The sequence below is a fragment of the Pristiophorus japonicus genome, chromosome 7 (genome assembly GCF_044704955.1).
Source record: "Pristiophorus japonicus isolate sPriJap1 chromosome 7, sPriJap1.hap1, whole genome shotgun sequence".
Lineage (NCBI taxonomy): Eukaryota > Metazoa > Chordata > Chondrichthyes > Pristiophoridae > Pristiophorus > Pristiophorus japonicus.
The window spans coordinates 178,714,347-178,738,935 of NC_091983.1; the positions used below are offsets into that span (position 1 = coordinate 178,714,347).

General features: G+C 43.0%; 1 protein-coding gene across 3 annotated transcripts in view; it reads right to left on the reverse strand.

The window, feature by feature from the left end:
* Positions 1 to 1,488: 1,488 nt before the first annotated feature.
* Positions 1,489 to 24,589, reverse strand: part of cyb5r4 (cytochrome b5 reductase 4) — a 166,359-nt gene continuing 143,258 nt past the window's right edge. For all 3 annotated transcript variants that reach the window (XM_070885597.1, XM_070885595.1, XM_070885596.1), the window contains 2 exons: positions 13,753 to 13,917; positions 1,489 to 2,137 (listed from right to left, as the gene is read on the reverse strand). In XM_070885597.1, coding sequence (XP_070741698.1) covers positions 2,083 to 2,137; positions 13,753 to 13,917 — 220 coding nt within the window. In that variant the 3' untranslated portion in view covers positions 1,489 to 2,082. The remainder of the gene's footprint in view (positions 2,138 to 13,752; positions 13,918 to 24,589) is intronic.

Genomic DNA, 24,589 nt, shown 5'->3' on the forward strand with positions numbered 1-24,589 from the left:
GTCTTCTGTTGCAGCTTGAAAAGATCCAGTCACGTAGAAATTGAGTGCGATGGTCACCTTATATGCGATGGTCAGAGCTGTCCTCAATCTTGTTTTGAGGCTGGAGGTCTGGCTGCAGGAGATTGAACAGCTCCATGACGATGTCCTCTGTAGGGTCCATGTAGGAGAACTGATGTCTGTAGACCCTTTGTCGATAGGGGCTTCTGCCACCATGTCTTTGTAGGCGTTTTCCTAGCACAGCTGCCTCATTGCCTTCTCTCTCCTGCTCTTGTTGGTTCTCACCCTCTGCAGCCTGCTGTTGGGCAAGCATCTGCCTCCTGTCCATCTGGCCCACTGTTGTGCAGGGGGTCAGAGTACCTGACCCTCCTCCTGATGGCTGGCCTTTCCTGAGGCACCTCTCTGGCTTCAGCTCTGTCGCCATCTCCATGGCCTTCTGCATGTCCCTCAGCCATGTGCGCTGCATCCCTTGCCCGCTGCCTCTCCAGCCGCTGGAGCCGGCGCTGCCTTCTCCTGCGTGTCTCCCTACCGCGCACAATGTGCAGGAGGCGTTGCACTGCCAGCATTGACCCCATTTAGTTCTTCTCTGCAAGCATGGCCTCCACAATCTTGGCTCTCTGTTGTAGAGATTGAAGAGCCTGGCCCACTATCACTCAATCCCGCTGTCAGCAAGGCAGCTCGCAATGTTTGGAAAAGTCTGAGAAAATCTCACTGACAAGAATGCTGCTACATGCAACACGCCTTTAAAGGCCGCTGGTGGTCTTGAGCAAGCACTGTGTACAGACCTAAAAACCTGTCGTTGGCACCGACAGGCGGCCGGAAGACTATGCGAGGTGAATTTACCTTCCTGGGCAGGTCCATGGCGTTAACGATGCATCTGTAGGAATGGGGCGAAAGTGGGGGGGGGGCGGGGTGGATATACACACCACTGCAAAAACCCATGAAGGCAATGCCGTGAACGTCGGCCATTCCACACCTACCTGTGGCCGCTGCTTTCAGGCGGCCAGAAGCCTTATAGAAAGGGCCAATTTCAGCCCCCGACAGTTGCTCCAGCGTTGAAAATGAAAATGCTAATGTTGGCGTCAAATCATGATTGACATCACGATCTGCCTACTCTACATACTTCCAATGCACGCTCCTAATGCCCTCACCAAAATGGCATCTGGCATGGCCCTTTACCAGACGCGTGCACATGCGGCGCTGACAGCAATTGACATAAAACGGCACTAGAAGCGCCCCAAAAATCAAGCGCTATGGAGCAGAATTTCTAGCCCATTGTGTTCTCTTTGAAAGTGCAAACAAAATTAACAATTTATATGTGAGGAGTTGAGATTACAATCCATGACCTACCACTCAGTTATGTGTTACAATATATGTATTACAATACAACTGACTATGTTTCAAACACAAATATACTACTGACTGCATAAAGGTGCGCATTCATCCTTTGTGGAAACTATTGGACACAACAGATTACTCCATTCAGGTTTGCATAAATATTTTATTGTACTTTTAAAAAAAAATGTTCAAATTATAATTTTTTTTAAAGAAATAATGTATTTGAATAGGTTATTTGAGTCACTTTTCCCGCCTGCAATATAAAATATAGGTATCAGTGCACACTTCAGCATGTCTCGATATGGGAACATTACTATTATAAGCCAGTCACCAAATATAACTTACTGTTGCCAGTAGTTTCCTTTTTCCCAAATACAGTAGAAATCTGTCTGAGGTCACAGAGTATGACTGTACTGAAGATACTATCAATTATTTAAAAAACTACCTACACATTCAACATAATACAGGACAAAAAGTTAAGTCTTTCAAGAATTCTGAACTATACAATCCAATCATCCTCATGAGCATAAATTATATGTGCAAGTTCATTAAAAAAATTGAATGCCTTTAGAATAATTGTATCAAATACACCACACAAACCTAAACTAAGGCAGGAGTTATGCAGAGCACAAATGTGCCGAAAACATTTTATAAACTGTTTTCAATAGAACCCGCTTGGCAGGATGTATTTAGTTGCACATCAAAATGACTTTTCTGCTGCTGCAGTGTTGCTGATTTTCTTAGCTGTTATCCACTGAAAGCATGAATTTCTTCACTGCTGAATCCTAACTGTTTGAAGAAGCTGTAGAGGAGGTACAATGTAATCAACAATTAATACAGTGAATATGCTATCATTTAGAATAACCAAAATATCACAAGGTTTTCTACAAGTAACAATTGCTCTCCAGTGACTTCTCACTTTGTTGTTGCTTTGCCAAAACACCAGTGTAAAAGCACACACATAGTGCCAATTTTCAACAATTAATTCATACACAATTGACATAAATTGGTGTAAATATGAACCAATTGAGGAATAGGAGTAACATGCTAAATATTACAGATACTGGAAATCTGATCAAACAGAAAAATAAAAACCTACACCTCCAGAATTAAAGGGTCCACGCCCGAATCGTCAATCTATCTGTTTTCTCTACAGATGACGACTGACCAGAAAATGTTTCTTTGAGGAATATTATGAGACAACTTTTCAAAAGTTTATATTTACCAAGTCCCATGGAAAGAAACATGAAAACAAGAGTGGAGAAGGGCAGCCAGAAAAAAAATCAAGAAAGCACTGCAATGTGGTTTACATTTCTCCAGAAACACAGAATAATGTCTCATAAAGGCGGTTTCATTCCAAATCTCTGGAGATACAAGGCTGTCATTTTGTTCTGGCCACTGACAGACTCAGCTTTTAGGACAGCAGTGTGATTTTTTTTTAATATCTATGAAATTCTGAAATTTAAAAAAAGTCTCATCAGTCACCAATGCAGGGTAACAGATGCAAAGGTCAGTGGCATATTAATATGTACAAAGTCAAATAAAATGCAAGAGCAAGGTTTACACATTGACATTTAAACACTTATGAGACTGCATGAGCAGTGTTGTATTCAGCTTCAGTCCTTGGACAGACAAAAAGATAGAGCCAGTGGAAAGAATTCAAAGGATAACAAAGGTGATTTCAGGTTTTTATAGCTATGGGTAGCTGGCAAGAAAAACTCTTTTTTGAACACCTCCCTCTGTTCATCTGTAGTTAACAGTTTTGACAAGTTTGCTGTTGTCAGTCTCTGTCTCATTCTGTTAAAGTTAACCTTACCAAAATCTAGAATCTGAATAACTGAGTAACATTTTAATAATGGGGCACAGGGAAATGGCAGAGACTTTGAATAAATATTTTGTGTCAGTTTTCACAGTAGAAGACATCCCAAAGAAAACATCCCAATAATGGATAATCAAGGGTCTATAGGGAGGGAGGAACTTAAAACTATCACTAACGAAGAAGTACTCGGTAAAATAATGCAACTAAAGGTGGACAAGTCCCCTGGACTTGATGGCTTGCATCCTAGGGTCTTAAAAGAAGTGGTTGCAGAGAGTAATCTACTAAAATTCCCTGGATTCTTGGGTGATCTCAACTGACTGGAAAACCGCAAATGTAACGCCCCTATTTAAAAAAGGAGGCAGACAGAAGGAAGGAAACTATAGACTAGTTAGCCTAACATCTGTTGTTGGGAAAATGCTGGAGTCCATTATTAAAGAAGCAGTAGCAGGACATTTGGAAAAGCATTATTCAGTCAGGCAGAGTCAGTATGGTTTATGAAAGGGAAATCATGTTTGACAAATTTGCTGGAGTACTTTGAGGATGTAACTAGCAGGATGGATAAGGGGGAACCAGTGGATGTGGTGTATTGGATTTCTAGAAGGCATTCGATAAGGTGCCACATAAAAGGTTACTGTACAAGATAAAAGTTCAAGGGGTTGGGGGTAATATATTGGCATGGATAGATGGATTGGCTAACTAACAGAAAACAGTGTCGGGATAAATGGGTCATTTTCCGGTTGGCAAACAGTAACTAGTGGGGTGCCACAGGGATCGGTGCTGGGGCCTCAACTATTTACAATCTATATTCATGATTTGGATGAAGGGACCGAGTGTAATGTAGCCAAATTTGCTGATGATACAAAGATGGGTGGGAAAGCAAGTTGTGAGGAGGATACAAAAAATCTGCAAAGGGATATAGATAGGCTAAGTGAGTGGGCAAAAATTTGGCAGATGGAGTATAACGTGGGAAAGTGTGAGGTTATCCACTTTGGCAGAAAAAATAAAAAAGCAAATTATTTAAATGGAGAAAAATTATAAAATGGTCCCTCTGCACTGCATGAAACACAAAAAATGAGTATGCAAGTACAACAAGTAATCAGGAAGGCAAATGAAATCTTGGCCTTTATTGCAAGGGGGATGGAGAATAAAAGCAGAGAAATCCTGCTACAACTGTACAGGGTATTGGTGAGGCCACACCTAGAGTTCTGCGTACAGTTTTGGTCTCCTTATTTAAGGAGGGATATACTTGTATTGGAGTCAATTCAGAGAAGGTTGATTCCTGAGATGCAAGGGTTGGCTTATGACGAAATGTTGAGTAGGTTGGACCTATACTCATTGGAGTTCAGAAGAATGAGAGGTGATCTTATTGAAACATATAAGATCATGAGGGGGCTCGACAAGGTGGATACAGAGAGGAACTCAATAGGGGAAATTAAAACTAGGGGCCTAGGTTCAGAATAAGGGGTCGCCCATTTAAAACTGAGAGGAGGAGGAATTTCTTCTCTCAGAGGGTTGTAAATCTATGGAATTCTCTGCCCCAGAGAGCTGTGGAGGTTGGGTCATTGAATATATTTAAGGTGGATAGACAGATTTTTGAGCGATAAGGGAGTAAAGGGTTATGGGGAGCGGGCCGGGAAACATAGAAAATACGTGCAGGGGTAGGCCATTCGGCCCTTCGAGCCTGCACCGCCATTCAATGAGTTCATGGCTGAACATGCAACTTCAGTACCCCATTCCTGCTTTCTCGCCATACCCCTTGATCCCACTAGTAATAAGGATTACATCTAACTCCTTTTTGAATATATTTAGTGAATTGGCCTCAACAACTTTCTGTGGTAGAGAATTCCACAGGTTCACCACTCTCTGGGTGAAGAAGTTTCTCCTCATCTCGGTCCTAAATGGCTTATTCCTTATCCTTAGGCTGTGACCCCTGGTTCTGGACTTCCCCAACATTGGGAACATTCTTCCTGCATCTACCCTGTCTAAATCCGTCAGAATTTTAAATGTTTCTATGAGATCCCCTCTCATTCTTCTGAACTCCAGTGAATACAAGCCCAGTTGATCCAGTCTTTCTTGATAGGTCAGTCCCGCCATCCTGGGAATCAGTCTGGTGAACCTTCGCTGTACTCCCTCAATAGCAAGAACGTCCTTCCTCAAGTTAGGAGACCAAAACTGTACACAATACTCCAGGTGTGGCCTCACCAAGGCCCTGTACAACTGTAGTAACACCTCCCTGCCCCTGTACTCAAATCCCCTCGCTATGAAGGCCAACATGCCATTTGCTTTCTTAACTGCCTGCTTTACCTGCATGCCAACCTTCAATGACTGATGTACCATGACACCCAGGTCTTGTTGCACCTCCCCTTTTCCGAATCTGTCACCATTCAGATAATAGTCTATCTCTCTGTTTTTACCACCAAAGTGGATAACCTCACATTTATCCACATTATACTTCATCTGCCATGCATTTGCCCACTCACCTAACCTATCCAAGTCACTCTGCAGCCTCATAGCATCCTCCTCGCAGCTCACACTGCCACCCAACTTAGTATCATCTGCAAATCTGGAGATACTACATTTAATCCCCTCGTCTAAATCATTAATGTACAATGTAAACAGCTGGAACCCCAGCACAAAACCTTGCGGTACCCCACTAGTCACTGCCTGCCATTCTGAAAAGTACCCATTTACTCCTACTCTTTGCTTCCTGTCTGACAACCAGTTCTCAATCCACGTCAGCACACTACCCCCAATCCCATGTGCTTTAACTTTGTACATTAATCTCTTGTGTGGGACCTTGTCGAAAGCCTCTGAAAGTCCAAATATACCACATCAACTGGTTCTCCCTTGTCCACTTACTGGAAACATCCACAAAAAATTCCAGAAGGTTTGTCAAGCATTATTTCCCTTTCACAAATCCATGCTGACATGGACCTATCATGTCACCTCTTTCCAAATGCGCTGCTATGACATCCTTAATAATTGATTCCATCATTTTACCCACTACTGAGGTCAGGCTGACCGGTCTATAATTCCCTGTTTTCTCTCTCCCTCCTTTTTTAAAAAGTGGGGTTACATTGGCTACCCTCCACTCCATAGGAACTGATCCAGAGACAATGGAATGTTGGAAAATGACTGTCAATGCATCCGCTATTTCCAAGGCCAATCCTGAAGTACTCTGGGATGCAGACCATCAGGCCCTGGGGATTTATCGGCCTTAGTTCGGAAGGACATTAGCTTGGATGATGTGGAATCTATCTGGGTAGAGCTGCAGAATACCAAAGGGCAAAAAACATTAGTGGGAGCTGTGTACAGACCTCCAAACAGTAGTAGTGATGTTGGGGAGGGCATCAAACATGAAATTAGGGGTGCGTGCAATAAAGGTGCAGCAGTTATAATGGGTGACTTTAATATGCACATAGATTGGGTTAACCAAACTGGAAGCAATACGGTGGAGGAGGATTTCCTGGAGTGCATAAGGGATGGTTTTCTACACCAATATGTCGAGGAACCAACTAGGGGGGAGGCCATCTTAGACTGGGTGTTGTGTAATGAGAGAGGATTAATTAGCAATCTCGTTGTGCGAGGCCCCTTGGGGAAGAGTGACCATAATATGGTGGAATTCTGCATTAGGATGGAGAATGAAACAGTTAATTCAGAGACCATGGTCCAGAACTTAAAGAAGGGTAACTTTGAAGGTATGAGGCGTGAATTGGCTAGGATAGATTGGCGAATGATACTGAAGGGGTTGATTGTGGATGGGCAGTGGCAGACATTTAGAGACCGCATGGATGAACTACAACAATTGTACATTCCTGTCTGGCGTAAAAATAAAAAAGGGAAGGTGGCTCAACCGTGGCTATCAAGGGAAATCAGGGATAGCATTAAAGCCAAGGAACTGGCATACAAATTGGCCAGAAATAGCAGCGAACCCAGGGACTGGGAGAAATTTAGAACTCAGCAGAGGAGGACAAAGGGTTTGATTAGGGCAGGGAAAATAGAGTACGAGAGGAAGCTTGCAGGGAACATTAAAATGGACTGCAAAAGTTTCTATAGATATGTAAAGAGAAAAAGGTTAGTAAAGACAAACGTAGGTCCCCTGCAGTCAGAATCAGGGGAAGTCATAACGGGGAACAAAGAAATGGCGGACCAATTGAACAAGTACTTTGGTTCGGTATTCACTGAGGAGGACACAAACAACCTTCCGGATATAAAAGGGGTCGGAGGGTCTAGTAAGGAGGAGGAACTGAGGGAAATCCTTATTAGTCGGGAAATTGTGTTGGGGAAATTGATGGGATTGAAGGCCGATAAATCCCCAGGGCCTGATGGACTGCATCCCAGAGTACTTAAGGAGGTGGCCTTGGAAATAGTGGATGCATTGACAGTCATTTTCCAACATTCCATTGACTCTGGATCAGTTCCTATGGAGTGGAGGGTAGCCAATGTAACCCCACTTTTTAAAAAAGGAGGGAGAGAGAAAACAGGGAATTATAGACCGGTCAGCCTGACATCGGTAGTGGGTAAAATGATGGAATCAATTATTAAGGATGTCATAGCAGTGCGTTTGGAAAGAGATAATATGATAGGTCCAAGTCAGCATGGATTTGTGAAAGGGAAATCATGCTTGACAAATCTTCAGGAATTTTTTGAGGATGTTTCCAGTAGAGTGGACAAGGGAGAACCAGTTGATGTGGTATATTTGGACTTTCAGAAGGCTTTCGACAAGGTCCCACACAAGAGATTAACGTGCAAAGTTAATGCACATGGGATTGGGGGTAGTGTGTTGACATGGATTGAGAACTGGTTGTCAGACAGGAAGCAAAGAGGAGGAGTAAATGGGGACTTTTCAGAATGGCAGGCAGTGACTAGTGGGGTACCGCAAGGTTCTGTGCTGGGGCCCCAGCTGTTTACACTGTACATTAATGATTTAGACGAGGGGATTAAATGTAGTATCTCCAAATTTGCGGATGACACTAAGTTGGGTGGCAGTGTGAGCTGCGAGGAGGATGCTATGAGGCTGCAGAGCGACTTGGATAGGTTAGGTGAGTGGGCAAATGCATGGCAGATGAAGTATAATGTGGATAAATGTGAGGTTGACAGATTAGGAAAAGGGGAGGTGCAAAGAGACCTGGGTGTCATGGTACATCAGTCATTGAAGGTTGGCATGCAGGTACAGCAGGCGGTTAAGAAAGCAAATGGCATGTTGGCCTTCATAGCGAGGGGATTTGAGTACAGGGGCAGGGAGGTGTTGCTACAATTGTACAGGGCCTTGGTGAGGCCACACCTGGAGTATTGTGTACAGTTTTGGTCTCCTAACCTGAGGAAGGACATTCTTGGTATTGAGGGAGTGCAGCGAAGGTTCACCAGACTGATTCCCGGGATGGCGGGACTGACCTATCAAGAAAGACTGGATCAACTGGGCTTGTATTCACTGGAGTTCAGAAGAATGAGAGGGGACCTCATAGAAACGTTTAAAATTCTGACGGGGTTAGACAGGTTAGATGCAGGAAGAATGTTCCCAATGTTGGAGAAGTCCAGAACCAGGGGACACAGTCTAAGGATAAGGGGGAAGCCATTTAGGACTGAGATGAGGAGGAATTTCTTCACCCAGAGAGTGGTGAACCTGTGGAATTCTCTACCACAGAAAGTTGTTGAGGCCAATTCACTAAATATATTCAAAAAGGAGTTAGATGAAGTCCTTACTACTAGGGGAATCAAGGGGTATGGTGAGAAAGCAGGAATGGGGTACTGAAGTTGCATGTTCAGCCATGAACTCATTGAATGGTGATGCAGGCTAGAAGGGCCGAATGGCCTACTCCTGCACCTATTTTCTATGTTTCTATGTTTCAATCCCATCAATTTCCCCAACACAATTTCCCGATTAATAAGGATTTCCCTCAGTTCCTCCTTCTTACTAGACCCTGTGACCCTTTTTATATCCGGAAGGTTGTTTGTGTCCTCCTTAGTGAATACCGAACCAAAGTACTTGTTCAATTGGTCTGCCATTTATTTGTTCCCAGTTATGACTTCCCCTGATTCTGACTGCAGGGGACCTACGTTTGTCTTTATTAACCTTTTTCTCTTTACATATCTATAGAAGCTTTTGCAGTCCATTTTAATGTTCCCTGCAAGCTTCCTCTCGTACTCTATTTTCCCTGCCCTAATCAAACCCTTCGTCCTCCTTTGCTGAGTTCTAAATTTCTCCCAGTCCCCGGGTTCGCTGCTATTTCTGGCCAATTTGTATGTCACTTCCTTGGCTTTAATACTAGCCCTGATTTCCCTTGATAGCCACGGTTGAGCCACCTTCCCTTTTTTATTTTTACATGAGGCTGAGCCCAACATCAGATCAGCCATGATCTTATTGATTGGCGGAGCTGGCTCGAGGGCCAAATGGCCTACTCCTGCTCCTATTTCTTACGTTCTCTAACATTGAATGCAATCATATTATGATCACCATTAATCTAACAGTAAGAGAACATTTATCTAAAAGTCTGGCTCATTACTCATTATTAAATCTAGTCGAGTCTGCCCTTTTGCTGGTTCTAGAAAATATTGCTCCATCTTGAATGAACTCAAGAAACTACCTTTCTGTCTTCAGCTATTCTACTCTTCCCAATCTGTGAAAATTAAAGTCTCATTAAAGTAACTCTGCTTTTGCTACAAGCCTCTAATCTCTGAATTAATACATTCTGCCACTTCACGGCTGCTATCAGGAGGCCCGTTGACAACTCCCATTACAGTTTTAAGCCCCGTCTTATTTCTCAATTATAATCAGAGTCTCTGCTGATTGATTTCCCTTACTTATATACGCTCTTACTAATGCTGTAATAGTATCTTTAATCAATAAGTCTACCTCCCTCTTCCAGTTTCCCTATCCTTTCTAAAGGGCTTATAACCTGGAGTATTTAACTCCCAATCATGACCAGTTTGCAGCTATGTCTCTATAATGGCCACCATGTCATATCTTGTAAGCTGTATTTGAGCTTTTAATTCATACAATTTATTTCTTGTACTCCATGTGTTAGTATATAAAACTCTTATTTGGGCAAGAGACCCTAACATGTCCTTCTTCCCTCATTCTGTTTATCGTGCATCGTTTCAACTTAACACTTTTCTTATTTACCACTCTTGCTGTAACTAGTTATTTTAGTATATCCTTCACTTGGGACTTTCTATGCTTTACAGCACCACACTTTAGGAAGGATGGCAAAACTATGGAGAAAGTGCAGAGGAGACTTACTAGAATGTTACCAGGAATAAGGACTTCAGTTATGTGGAGAGACTAGAGAAGCTGGGATTGTTCTCCTTGAGAAGGTGGTGTGAGCCGCCTGAGGAGATTTAATAGAGGTGTTCAAAATTATAAAAAGGTTTTGATAGAGTAAATAAAGAGAAGTGTTTCCACTGGCAGGAGGATCGGTAACCAGAGGACACAGATTTAAGGTAACTGGCAAAAGAACCAGAGGAGAGATAAAATTGTTTTTGTAATCAGCGAGTTTTAATGCTCAGGAATGCACTGCCTGCAAGAGTGATGGAAGCAGATTCAAAAGTAACTTTCAAAAGATAATTAGATATATACTTAAAAAAGGAAACATTTGCAGGACTATGGGGAAAGAGCAGGGCAGTGGGACTAATTGAACAGCTTTTTCAAAGAGTCAGCATGGGCATGATGGGCTAAATGGCCTCCTTCTGTGCTTTATAATTCTATGATTCCAAAAATACAAAGCTTTGGTTAGCATAATGGACCAGGATGAATATAAAAATAAAGTAAAGGAGGTTACGGAACTTATTAGGGGAGCTAAACTAAAAGATGAGAGTAGGCTAGCAGGGAATATTAAAAGAAATGCCAAATATTTATTTCAGTAAATTTTCAGCAGGCAAAAAAAGGAGGAAATGAAAGAAAAGAAAAGGAGGAAAGAACAGCCAATGAAGCATTTTGAAGCATGATCACTGGCAGCCAATTTACATACAGCAAGGATCACATACAACCATGAGATTAAATGACCAAATCATCTTTTTTTTATTCATTCGGGGATGTGGGCAACACTGGTAAGGCCAGCATTTATTGCCCTTAGCTAACTGTGCTTGAGAAGGTGGTGTGAGCCGCCTTCTTGAACTGCTGCAGTCCGCGTGGTGAAGGTATTCCCACAGTGTTATTAGGGAGCAAGTTCCAGGATTTTGATTTAGTGATGTTTGTTGAGGGATATATATTGGCCAGGACATTTAGGACAATTCCCATGCTCTCCTTCAAATAGGGTCATACGATCTTTTGGATAGGGTTTACCGGAGAGGCAGACGGAACCTTGATTTAACGTCTCATCTGAAAGACAGCTCCAACAGTGCAGCACCCTCTCAGCACTGTACTGAAGTGTCAAGCTAAATGATGTGCTCACGCCCTGGATTGGTAATGAACCCACGACCTTTTTACTCAAAGGTGAGAGATTACCACTGAATGGGGCCCATTGAACAATCCCAATGGCATAAAGCACATACGTACTCTAGATCAGATAATACCGTGAGACTTTACATGTTTTGTTTGACGCATCAGTCAAACAAAAACCAAGAAAATAAAAACAAGGAAATTCGATCAACCTTTCAAAACTGCATCATTTAATTTGATTATGCCACTAAAGTCTAGGACTAAGCTATTCAGGTGTCTTTTAAAAATTATTGTGGAATCAGATGTAACTTTAATTAAGACATAAATAAATGGTTGTGATTGACATTTGGTCATATTTGCAACATATCTCTCCTTGCCGCCCCCACCCCCCCACCCCGCAAACACCACCTTCTAAAGGTTGAAAGATGTATGATTTACAACTCCGCAGTATTTGCTCAGCATCTGTTCCATGTATCACACTGCACCCAAACTCAGAATCAATACTAAACACCAATTGCAGGACTTGAAGGGGCCGAAATTGCCCTACTCCCGAAACGGGCCATACCCACTGATTTTTTTGGGTGATTTACCGCCCCAATCGTCGGGGCGGTGGTTCAAGGGATTTCGCCCTCTTTTCTTTTTGTCCGGCATGCGGTAAAGTGTGGCTGTGGCAGGGCGGAAGTCGGGGGTGAGAGGGGTAGATGCCGGTGGTCTCGTGAGCGCTGCGCTGACCATCTCAGCATGGCACTTATGACGTCAGCGCGACGTAGACGTGCCGCGACGCGCTGACGCGTCACAATGTCCCTCCCCTTCTGTTAAAGGGGAGGGCTGCTGCGAGCTCTACAGCCACTTTAGTGACACTCACTGGACCACCAGGGAGGGTTTTGGCTGGGCTAGGGGCCGGTACCCGAGAGAGGCTGCCAGGCTGCCTGTTGGCGGCCCAGCCGAACCTGTGGCCGCCATTGCCAGCCCGACTTTGGAGTCGGCCGACAATTAAAATAAAATGGCGGCCGCAGCAGTGCGCCATCCCTTTTAAGAGCTTCCCGCTGGGGAAAGCTGCTAGGGGCACCAAGTGGCGGCGATCCACTCCTGCGGGGCAATTTCCTGCAGGGCAGTTTCCCACGCGAGGTGGAAGGGGGGTCGGTGCCAGTCGGTAAGGGGTCGCTGCGTGCCCAACGGGGCGTGAAGACGGCCGGGGCGGTCATGTACACCGCTCCAAAAATAAAGTTGGGCAATTCAGAAAATGTCGGCCCGTCGACGCCGACCGAGCGGTGAGTCCTTACCGACCCGTTGCCGCTTTGTTGAGGTGGTAATGGCTTTTTAAAAAGGGGCAATTTTGGCCCCGAAGACTTGGGAGGTAATCAGAAAACGAAAAAAATGGAAATGTAAAAAAAATCAGGCACAAACACAAAAAAATTAAGTGTGAAATTACAAAGGAAATTAAGAAAGATCAAGGTAAAATAAGTCCACAGACTTTATAATAAAATACTCCAGTAAAACAATAAATCAAATATTAATAAAACAGCAACAAATTCTGGTCAAATATGTATCTAGTATCTTGAATAGTAACATGTTTATAGCAACTAAAGGAACCACCACTATTCCAACTATATTTTTTGTACAGTACAAAATTGAAATGCTTTGCTAGCAACTCTTAAAAATCAGTTTGTGTTAAATCAAGGAGGCGATGAGGGACTGGGAACCAACTTAGATAAGCGAGGACTGGGGGGGGGGATAAGCAAGTAAGACTTGTTGCTGGATAGATTATAGACTGCAATGTTATGGATGAGTTGAAATTTATGAGCTGAAGGATGGAAGGCTGGCTAAACAGCATTTGAATGGTCAAATTTGGAAATGATAAAGGCATGGATGAGGGGTTCAGCGGCAGATGGGCCGCAGTGGGGTGATGTTGCAGAGGTGGAAGTAGGTAGTCTTTGTGCTGGAAAAGACAGGATATGGGATGAGATCAGTGTTGAATATGATGCCGAGATGTGAACAATCTGGTTGCGCCTGAGACAGTGGCCAAAGTAGGCATGAAGTCATCCGTAAAGAAACCACACACAAGACAATAAATAAGACTATATAAAACTATACAGAGTCAACTAAAAAATGTGAAAATAAAGTAAACCATGGTGTCTGGTTCGAAGTAAAGACAGACTGAAAATTTGGTTTGAAGAAGCAGAATATCATCCTGTGGAGTTTTGAATACTACAGTACATACCCAACAGCTTGCTCCGTGAAGGAGGTTGGACCACAAACACATACAAGTGTTTTCAACTCTTCAGTTCTCACAGTCAAAAATTCCGAACAAAGTGACATTTCAATCCTTCCTCGTTTCCCTGCCCATTCAGGATGAGGCTGTGACAGGATATATTCAACCTCAAACCTAAATAGGCAAATAAAAATAAATATTTAGACAATGTAATTCAGTGAGATTTCACTACAATGCAGTGTTTAACTAATTTTTCTCTTTCTAGTTTACATACTGTAGTACAGAAATTGTAGCCCATTTTCCAACTGCTGCTGCAGGCTATTATATGATCACTTAAACTTTTGAGATATCGGGGCGGTAATGGCAGCGGGATGGTCCTGATACCGCCTGCAAAAGTTTGGCCCCTCATCTGCAAAATTCAGCAAAAAATTAGGTTCCATGATTGGAGGTGCAAAATCAAGCGTTACACAAGGACGTTATTGCGCCCCAGCCGAAAATCGTGGCGTTAAAAAGGTTTTGTTGATTTAAAGAACTTCATTGTTGCTCAGTGCCCTGCAACACAACATTGTCTATAGTATGTGTTTTTTTGGTTGGGGGAGTTTTTGTTACTTGTTGCAGTAAAATTTATGATTCATCCTTTGCCATTGGTGTCTTGTGTATCATTCCAACGTTCACCGGACATGTGCTTTTATGGGGGCACATAATGTATCCCTCGGTTTCCTCCATTTAGGAGAACCGGTACATTATGAGCTGGTGATGTGCAATTCTTGCTCCGGCAGCATCTCCACGTTGCCTCCCCTGTGGATGGTGTAGCTATCGAATGGGGGCCTCGTCCTTCTTCTCCAGAGGTGGGCATGCAATCCCCACTGGCAAAGCCTGGCCTCTTTTAATGGCCAAGTTGTGCAACATGTAGCACACAACAATGATGGATACCTGGTGAGGGAAGTATGGAAGGCTGCCTCCAGAGCAGTCCAGGCATCGGTCTGCCTGTAGGAGATGGCATATCTGTCAGCACTTCCTTTCGGAAGCACAGCTTTCTCACACACTGCTCCTCAGAGAGTTGGAAGTATGAGTGTTGGTGCCTGTAAACCCGTGGGGGGTAAGCCCTCCTCCCCAGACGTTTTCAGCCTCTCCTCATCCACGGGCTGACATAGACAAGAGCCCTTGTTGTATCCTGATGCCACCTAGCAATAGCATGGAGGGCCACTGTACAGCAAAATTCTAAAGGGTCAAAGTGTAATAAAAAGGCAAGCATGAAAGCTCGATACCTCAATGCAAGGAGTATTCGGAACCCAGGAGAGGGCTCTGAGCTAGTTAGAGTGGGTGAGAGCTCAGATGAACAGGACCCCAAGAAAGAATGCAAAAGGCAGGAGGCAACAGAGCAGAGTAGCACTGGGGTAAGTGTAAACCACAAGGTGATAGGAAGGGACAATATGTATGAATATAAAGGGGCTGCAGGAGGGGTCAAAACTAAAAATCATGGGTAAAAAATTAGTATTAAAACACTCTACCTAAACGCACGCAGCATTCGAAATAAAGTAAATGAGTTGACGGTACAAATCATTACAAATGGGTATGATTTGGTGGCCATTACAGAAACTTGGTGCAGGGTGGCCAAGACTGGGAATTAAACATACAGGTGTATCTGACAATTCGGAAAGATAGTCAAGAAGGGAAAGGAGGTGGGGTAGCTCTGTTAATGAAGGATGATATCAGGGGCAGTTGCGAGAGACGATATTGGCTCTCATGAACAAAATGTTGAATCATTGTGGGTGGAGATTAGAGATAGTAAGGGGAAAAAGTCACTGGTGGGCGCAGTTTATAGCCCCCAAATAATAACTTCACGGTGGGGCGGGCAATAATCAAGGGAATAATGGAGGCATGTGAAAAAGGAACGGCAGTAATCATGAGGGGTTTTAATCTACATATCGATTGGTTAAATCAAATCGCACGGGGTAGCCTTGAGGAGGAATTCATAGAATGCATACGGGATTGTTTCTTAGAACAGTATGTTACAGAACCTACAAGGGAGCAAGCTATCTGGTCCTGTGTAAGGAGACAGGAATAATAAACGATCTCCTAGTAAAAGATCCTCTCGGAATGAGAGATCACAGTTTGGTTGAATTTGTAATACAGATTGAGGGTGAGGAAGTAGTGTCTGAAACGAGCGTACTATGCTTAAACAAAGGGGACTACAGTGGGATGAAGGCAGAGTTGGCTAAAGTAGACTGGAAACACAGACTAAACGGTGGCACAATTGAGGAACAGTGGAGGACTTTTAAGGAGCTCTTTCACAGTGCTCAACAAAAATATATTCCAGTGAAAAAGAAGGACGGTAAGAAAAGGGATAACCAAGGTACGCGGAGTCAGAGGAAATGTATTAGCATGGATAGAGAATTGGCTAGCGAACAGAAAGCAGAGAGTCGGGATAAATGAGTCCTTTTAGAAACATAGAAACATAGAAAATAGGTGCAGGAGTAGGCCATTCGGCCCTTCTAGCCTGCACCGCCATTCAATGAGTTCATGGCTGAACATTTCGGGTTGGAAATCGGTGGTTAGTGGTGTGCCACAGGGATCGGTGCTGGGACCACAACTGTTTACAATATACATAGATGACCTAGAAGAGGGGACAGATTATAGTGTAACAAAATTTGCAGATGTCACAAAGATTAGTGGGAAAGCGGATTGTGTAGAGGACACAAAGAGGCTGCAGAGAGATTTAGATAGGTTAAGCGAATGGGCTAAGGTTTGGCAGATGGAATACAATGTCGGAAAATGTGAGGTCATCCACCTTGGAAAAAAAAACAGTAAAAGGGAATATTATTTGAATGGGGAGAAATTACAACATGCTGCGGTGCAGCGGGACCTGGGGGTCATTGTGCATGAATCCCAAAAAGTTAGTTTGCAGGTGCAGCAGGTAATCAGGAAGGCGAATGGAATGTTGGCCTTCATTGCGAGAGGGATGGAGTACAAAAGCAGGGAGGTCCTGCTGCAACCGTACAGGGTATTGGTGAGGCCGCACCTGGAGTACTGCATGTAGTTTTGGTCACCTTACTTAAGGAAGGATATACTAGCTTTGGAGGGGGTACAGAGACGATTCACTAGGCTGATTCCGGAGATGAGGGGGTTACCTTATGATGATAGATTGAGTAGACTGGGTCCTTACTCGTTGGAGTTCAGAAGGATGAGGGGTGATCTTATAGAAACATTTAAAATCATGAAAGGGATAGACAAGATAGAGGCAGAGAGGTTGTTTCCATTGGTCGGGGAGACTAGAACTAGGGGGCACAGCCTCAAAATACGGGGGAGCCAATTTAAAACCGAGTTGAGAAGGAATTTCTTCTCCCAGAGGGTTGTGAATCTGTGGAATTCTCTGTCCAAGGAAGCAGTTGAGGCTAGCTCATTGAATATATTCAAATCACAGATAGATAGATTTTTAACCAATAAGGTAATTAAGGGTTACGGGGAGCGGGCGGGTAAGTGGAGCTGAGTCCACGGCCAGATCAGCCATGATCTTGTTGAATGGCGGAGCAGGCTTGAGGGGCTAGATGGCCTACTCCTGTTCCTAATTCTTACGTTCTTATGATACGCTGGCGAACGAGTAATGCCCCCATTAAATTATTTCAGTGAAGATGCAAGGACACTGTAGTGGCAGACAAAACTACCGCTTACAAGTCGGAGCTTCTTGCAGCGTGATGTGCGCAACCGTTAGAGTCAATGTGACCTGCGATGTTGGATCACCATCCCTTCATTTAAATACAACGCCAATACCCCCTGCTGCACCCTGGGAACACCTGGTTTTTCAGACGTTTCCTGGGGCGTATAATGAGGCGTTAGGATCTAACTTTGTATCCAGGGCGCTAGCGGAGCGTTGCAGGATGACTGACGTTATGATCTCAGTGAAACTGGAGAGTGGGGCGGTAAGTTTTTGCTCCTCCGGGGTGCTAACAGAGGCGCAAGCGAGCCGAAAATCAGTGCTTATGGAAAATTGCTTGATCCACTACTTTTACAGAAGCAATAGCCTGTTTAAAATAAATGGTCAGTGTGCCCATCAAAATGACAGACCAAGGAATTTTAAATGAATGAGTTGTGTGTTTGAACCGTAAAATTTCAAAGCACTCGTCATTGAAATTTTGGTAGAGGAGGAGGTCAGAAGTCAACTGAATCACTTTCATTTTAAAGATATCACTGACCCAGAATTAACTACATGTGTTATTCTGTGAGGAGGTGTGAATTGTAATCTGTGAGGAGGTGTGAATTGTAATCTGTAACGTTGCCCAAAGTGTGTGAATTTTATAAATTCAAATTCTGTGCTTCACAAAAGTTCAGGCTAAATAATCTGTTTATCTTCTCTTGCCAGCTCTTTCCCTGTAACCTTAATAGCTTCAATTGTTCATATAATTTCCCCTCAAATATGGTGATTAACTCGGTTTCAATAACCACCTACAATAATACATTTCATATTCAAATGTCTCTTTTAAATAATTCCTTTGAATCTTTATGCATCCAGAAGTAATCCTTTTGTTACTGATTCACTCATCAGTGGAAAGAATGTTTTCACCGTTTACCCGCTCAACTCCTTTCATAATTTTTAATATTTCTATTCGACTCACCACACCCCTTCCCCTAGCCTCCGACACTGTAGCTTTAGGTACAATATTTTCTGCTTTGCTGTACCTAAACACAGCAATACTTTTGAATGGGACACACTGGCCTAGATTTTCCTGCAATAGAGATGGGTGACATAGACCATAGATTTTGCCGTCTAGCGCGCCAATTTTGCTGTTGATAAAGTACTCGATATTTTCCTGTCTTTTGAAATTAGAATACATTGCAGAGAGTATAGCGATGAATCGAAAGTGGCACAGCCAATATCCATTGACAGATACTCACTATCAATTCCCATTTCGTTCACTTAAACAGTACAGCATTATTCATCCACTTAATGATAACATTTTATTCTGGATTACAAAAGTGCATATTCGACCCCTAAGACTCAATTTCGCAAAGTTACCACAAATCTGTAGTGGAAATATAATTCCTGGGTAGAATATGGGCAACATGTGCAGCCATGGGTATCCGAGCTAATTGAAGGTTGCAATCGTTTTCAGATGCTGGTAGGCAAAATAATTTCATCCTGTGTTTTGCAGGGGAAATATTTAAAACTCAATGCAAGATCAGCAAGAAATAATTATTTAAAATACATTTTTCAGATATCCTTGCATTTAAATTTAGAGCTGCATGATCTCTAATAGCCAGCTTAACTCTTTATATAGGCTAATTTCACATTTATTTCCTGCACAAGATAAAAGTTCACGGGGTTGGGGGTAATATATTAGCATGGATAGAGGATTGGCTAACTAACAGAGAACAGAGAGTCGGGATAAATGGTTCATTCTCTGGTTGGCAACCAGTAACTAGTGGGGTGCGCAGGAATCAGTGCTGGGACCCCAACTATTTACAATCTATACTAACGACTTGGAAGAAGGGACTGAGTGTAACGTAGCCAATTTTGCTGACAATACAAAGATGGGAGGAAAAGCAATGTGTGAGGAGGACACAAAAAATCTGCAAAGGCCATAAACAGGTTGTGAGTGGACAAAAATTTGGCAGATGGAATATAATATTGGAAAGCGTGAGGTCCTGCACGTTGGCAGAAAAAAATTAAAGAGCAAGTTATTATTTGAATGGGGAAAGATTGTAAAGTGCCGCAGTACAGCAGGACCTGGGGGTACTTGTGCATGAAACACAAAAGGATAGCATGCAGGTACAGCAAGTGATCAGGAAGGCCAATGGTATCTTGGCCTTTATTGCAAAGGGGATGGAGTATAAAAGTGGGGAAGTCTTAATACAGCTATATAAGGTATTGGTGAGGCCACACCTGGAATACTGCATACAGTTTTGGTTTCCATATTTACGAAAAGATATACTTGCTTTGGAGGCAGTTCAGAGAAGGTTCACTAGGTTGATTACGGGGATGAGGGGGTTGACTTATGAGGAAAGGTTGAGTAGGTTGAGGGGGCTTGACAAGGTGGATGCAGAGAGGATGTTTTCACTGATGGGAAACTAGAACTAGAGGGCGTGATCTTAGAATAAGGGGCCGCAATTTAAAACAGAGATGAGGAGGAATTTCTTCTCTCAGAGAGTAGTAAATCGGTGGAATTTGCTGCCTCAGAGAGCTGTGAAAGCTGGGACATTGAATAAATTTAAGACAGAAGTTTCTTGAACGATAAGGGGATAAGGGGTTACGGGGAGCGGGCAGGGAAGTGGAGCTGAGTCCATGATCAGATCAGCCACGATCTTATTGAATGGCGGAGCAGGCTCGAGGGGCCGTATGGCCTACTCCTGTTCCTATTTCTTATGTTCTTATGTAAAATACTTACTGATGCTGTGTCCCACTAATGTGGAATCAAATGTATTAATCAATATAAGTTTAAAAAAAACGTATATTTGGATTAATATTCTATGTTAAAATTAGCAATTGACACCTTTAAGGGACAAGAGATGAGTGAATTGATACAAACATTAAATGGCTTTAAAAGTTAAACTCCATTTAACAGGAAACTTTCTGGTCAGCTAGTATGTCCGAAACCAAAACTCAGTAAAAAGACATCATCTGATGTTATACATGCATGAAAACTAAGCTGTTGTATTGATTTCTGCTGATTTTAATGAGATAATTAGATGCTATTTTCAGTTCTCATTTGCGTGAGCCAAAATATTCATTAATGAACTGCTGTGACAAATCCTTTTACAATACCTATTGTAGACCATCAGCAAAATCTTGTTCGGCATTCATTTTAATGGGGCTGACCGCAACTTCAGGATTTAGCCTGCTCAATGCGGAAATCCTGTTTTTCACTTTTTTTCCCCCCCCAAAAGTAGTGGCAGAGAGCCAGGAAGTTATGGAGTGGCGCATTTCACTTGCACCATAATTTCCTGGGACTTTTGGACTGTAAATCAAGCCCCATTACAAGGTGCAACTCCAGGAAAATCTGGCCATCTTCTCTTTGGTATCCTATCGAGGCAGAGTAATGCTACACCACAAACCAGTCATATACCCATCACTAACATATCAAATATTAGAACAGATAAAGAGAAACCTTTACTTCTAAAACCTAGTGAATCACTAGCACTGGTGTACTACTGAGCACCATGGAGGGAATGTGGACTATTCTCACTGTAATGGAAATCTTACTGATTCAGATTAAGATCAGGGTGCAAAATGATTCAATTTAAATGGAGTCTAATCTCCAAAGAGTCCAGCAGTTAGGTCAAATATGAGGGATGGTTTTTCTGATTTTGCTGATGCACAACATGTACAGTTCATCAGCAAATGCTGACCACAAGGAAGCTTAAGCTCAGATGGAGGACACTGGAACTAACTGGCCCGGAGCGGCGAAGTGACAGCGATCGCCGCTGACCTCGCAGAATGCTGCCCGCAATGATCTTGTGATCTCTGTGGTAAAAAGGTTAGCTTTTTCAACGTTAATTTGATTGTAGCGCTGTCAAAAGGGTATTCCCTGTGCAGAGCAACAGTGATGTCATTAAGCTGTCTAAGTAATTCTCACAGACAGAAAACCAGGAAATAAAAAACTCTGATCATCATTTCACTTTTAAATTCCCTTTTCACAGTGAGCAAATTAAAGATTGGGACATACACATGGTTAAGGTAGAAGGTGAAATAAACAAATTTAAAAGAAAATTAAAACACTTATTTTATTAAAAATCTAGTAATTTTTATCATAATGGAGAAATTTGACATTCCACAAATATAAAACAGTTTTTTCAAGGCCAGAACGGTTGTTCAGTAGTCAATACACTGTTAAAACTCTAGTTATACCTATTCCAAAAGGTTTAACTTTTTATGGGGTGTTTAACAGCAATATTTCAGCGGAAAAACTTATGTTTTCATCAGTTCAACTGATTTGCGGCTAAGGGGAGTTTCACAGCGCAGCCTGTGACAGAGCAGGGAATGACCAACCGCAACTTCAGGATTTCCACGTTTATCTGAGCATGCGCTAAATCCTGAAGTTGAGGTCAGTTTTGAGGGGTATTAGCGCTGCATGTTAGCTGAGCTGTGGGGAGTTAGCGCTGTACATTGTCTGAGCTGTGAAGAGTGTTAGCACTATGCGTTGTCTGAACTCTGAGGGGTTATACCTGCAGTGGCACTATACACTATCTCCACATTGTCAAATAGCACTTGAAGGCTGCATTGCTTGCCTCCAGCCTGACTGCCACAGACTGAAACAGATTACACATTCTAGGCAGAATGTTGGGTGACTAGTGGCCAATTATACCCTCCACTTTCCTACATTGTCTGGAGACCGGTGCACTGGAGATCGCATCCTCCATTGCGCACAGACGCATCCTTAAAATAAATTGGTAGCAACAGAAAGACCAGCAACTACTTCTCTGTCATATCTGTTCGTTTTACGAATGTGTGGCTTCATAATTTGAATTGTTTATTTGAAATTGGTTTACCTGTTTAAAAAAAAAAGCAGAAAGTGAGCTGCTTGATCACTTGCGCCAACATCTAAGGGATTACTGTTACCTTTATGTATCTTCAAAAACATTGATCACATTATAATAAAATATATACACACACACTGCCTAATGTATAAGAAAATGTATATGTTCTGTCATCTAATGTCTCATCTAGTCAGGTCCTACTGTAGTTTCTACTAGCAGTATTGCAGTAACATACTAAATTTACATCATACAATACTCAGCAGAAAACAGCAACTTTCCATACCATCAGTGATTCTTAAAACTCACCACAATAATTTGGATGGTTACAATATAGTTTCCTATTTCACAAATTTTGGGCTCAATTTTCACCAACCCCTTTTATCGGCGCACTTATGCTAGATGCGACGACGTTGTGTGCTGGAAACGTCGCGGAAAAAATGTGGACCCATCCTGGCCGCTCTGCCGAGTGTCCCGGGTCCTGGCGCGGCGTATATAGTGCAATATAACGGGGGGGGGGGGGGGGGGGGGGGGGGGGGTGGAGCTACAGCCCTGCACCGAAAACAGTGCGGGCAGTTGCCCGCATGCACAGTGGTGTCGGGTCTGTTGTACGCACATGCTCAGTAGCGCCGAAACTTGGCACTCGGGCAGCATCTCTCTCTTCCCCCCCGCCCCCCCCGCATGACACGTTCGGTCGCTCTGCTTCCCCCCCACCCCCCCGTTGATATCGAGGTCAGCATCTCTCGCTCTCCCCGCCCCCCCCCCCGATGCTGCGTTCGGTTGCTCTGCCTCCACTCCCCACCCCACCCCTTTCATTTGCAGTCGCCCCTAGCCCTGGACGACTGGACTCCCGGTGCGCGTCTTGCCGCCCCTATCCCAGGCCCAATGGCCTCACGCACAGGCTCACGCACAGGCTGGCCCGCTGCCTTCCCAGGCCGACTTTAAAGGTTAAGGTAGGATTTACTTGATTTCTATTAGTATTTTAATTGTTTGAGCTTTTCCTTGCAATGTTTGGTGCTTAGTTGTTTAGTTTCAGGTCCTCTCCGGTTCCCTTCCCTCCCCTATCCCTGGCCTAATATCCGCCGAAGTACTAATGTGCGCCGCTTTCTTAACTGCCTGCAAGGTTTTTCAGAGCTGGCCACATTCGCTGACCTAAGTTGATTTGGAGTACGTTTTAGCTGGCCAAAGTGGCATAAATGGCCAAAACTGGCGTAAGTGTCTGGGAACGCCATTTTTGAAAAAAAAATCATGCACCTAACTGATTTACTCTGGAGCAAGTTTATTGGGGCAAGTCATGGCCAAAATTGAACCCATAATAACCAACAAAATTCACAAATTTAATGAATTCACCGTTATAGATTTTTTCAACTGGCTCTGCACCTCAGCTTGTGTTGTGCAAAACTGAACTGAACGTGAAAGTAAGCAACACCTTATTCAGCAGGGTAAAAATTATACCCTAATTGTGTGGGATTCCGGTTTCTATAGCAAGGTAAGAATTACAGTGTTGCGGCTATTGTGATGCTGACAGAGAGCCTATTATGCCAACAATGTATATCGCAAATTCAGGTGCATGTTGCTCATGATATTCAGACCATTCATTTAATGGTCTGAAAATTGTGGGCAGTGCGGGCCTAAATTTCCTGCATGTGGTGTTAGCGGGCAAGGCTCCCTGCCAGCACTGCCGACTCATAAAAGGATCCCAACTGTGTAAGTGTGTGGGGGGCCTTCATCGTCGATTAAGTAGAAAAACTGGTGATTTTTGTTAAAGTTATGCAGCAAATTCCATCTCACCTGCACTGAAACACATGAAAGGAAGTATCCCCATTGCCAATGAAATGATGAAGCTTAAATTTGATTCAAAGTTAGCTGAAATTAATGACTAGACAGTAGTAATCTCATAAAAAAACCTTTAGCTTCTAGTGGCACACAAAGGATTAATATGTTAGGGTTTAAACTAGCTATTAAATACTAGAGTCTAGTTTGCGACATTAGCACATGAACAGTTAAAACATACATATGACTATTACTCTGTTAGCTCTTTTATTGGAGGCATCAACCCATTTTCAATTATTTAATGCCTCAGCAAAAATAGCATTAAAATTTGAACAATAAGAGTTTGTATACTAATAATGCAAACAGTAATTTCTCAGGTTATATATTTTTTCTTGTGTTAGTCAAGTGAGATACTGATGGGGAAACAAACTCCTAGGTACAGATTTTCCAATTGGATTCATTAGAAATATCCTTACAGATGGTATGTTAACAGGGGTTATATGACATACGGCAAAAAGATAAAACAGGAAAAAGAGAGAAGTGCATGAGAAAAGTGGGAAAAGTGTAAGGAAGCAAATAGGTATTTAAAAGGGAAGAAATGATC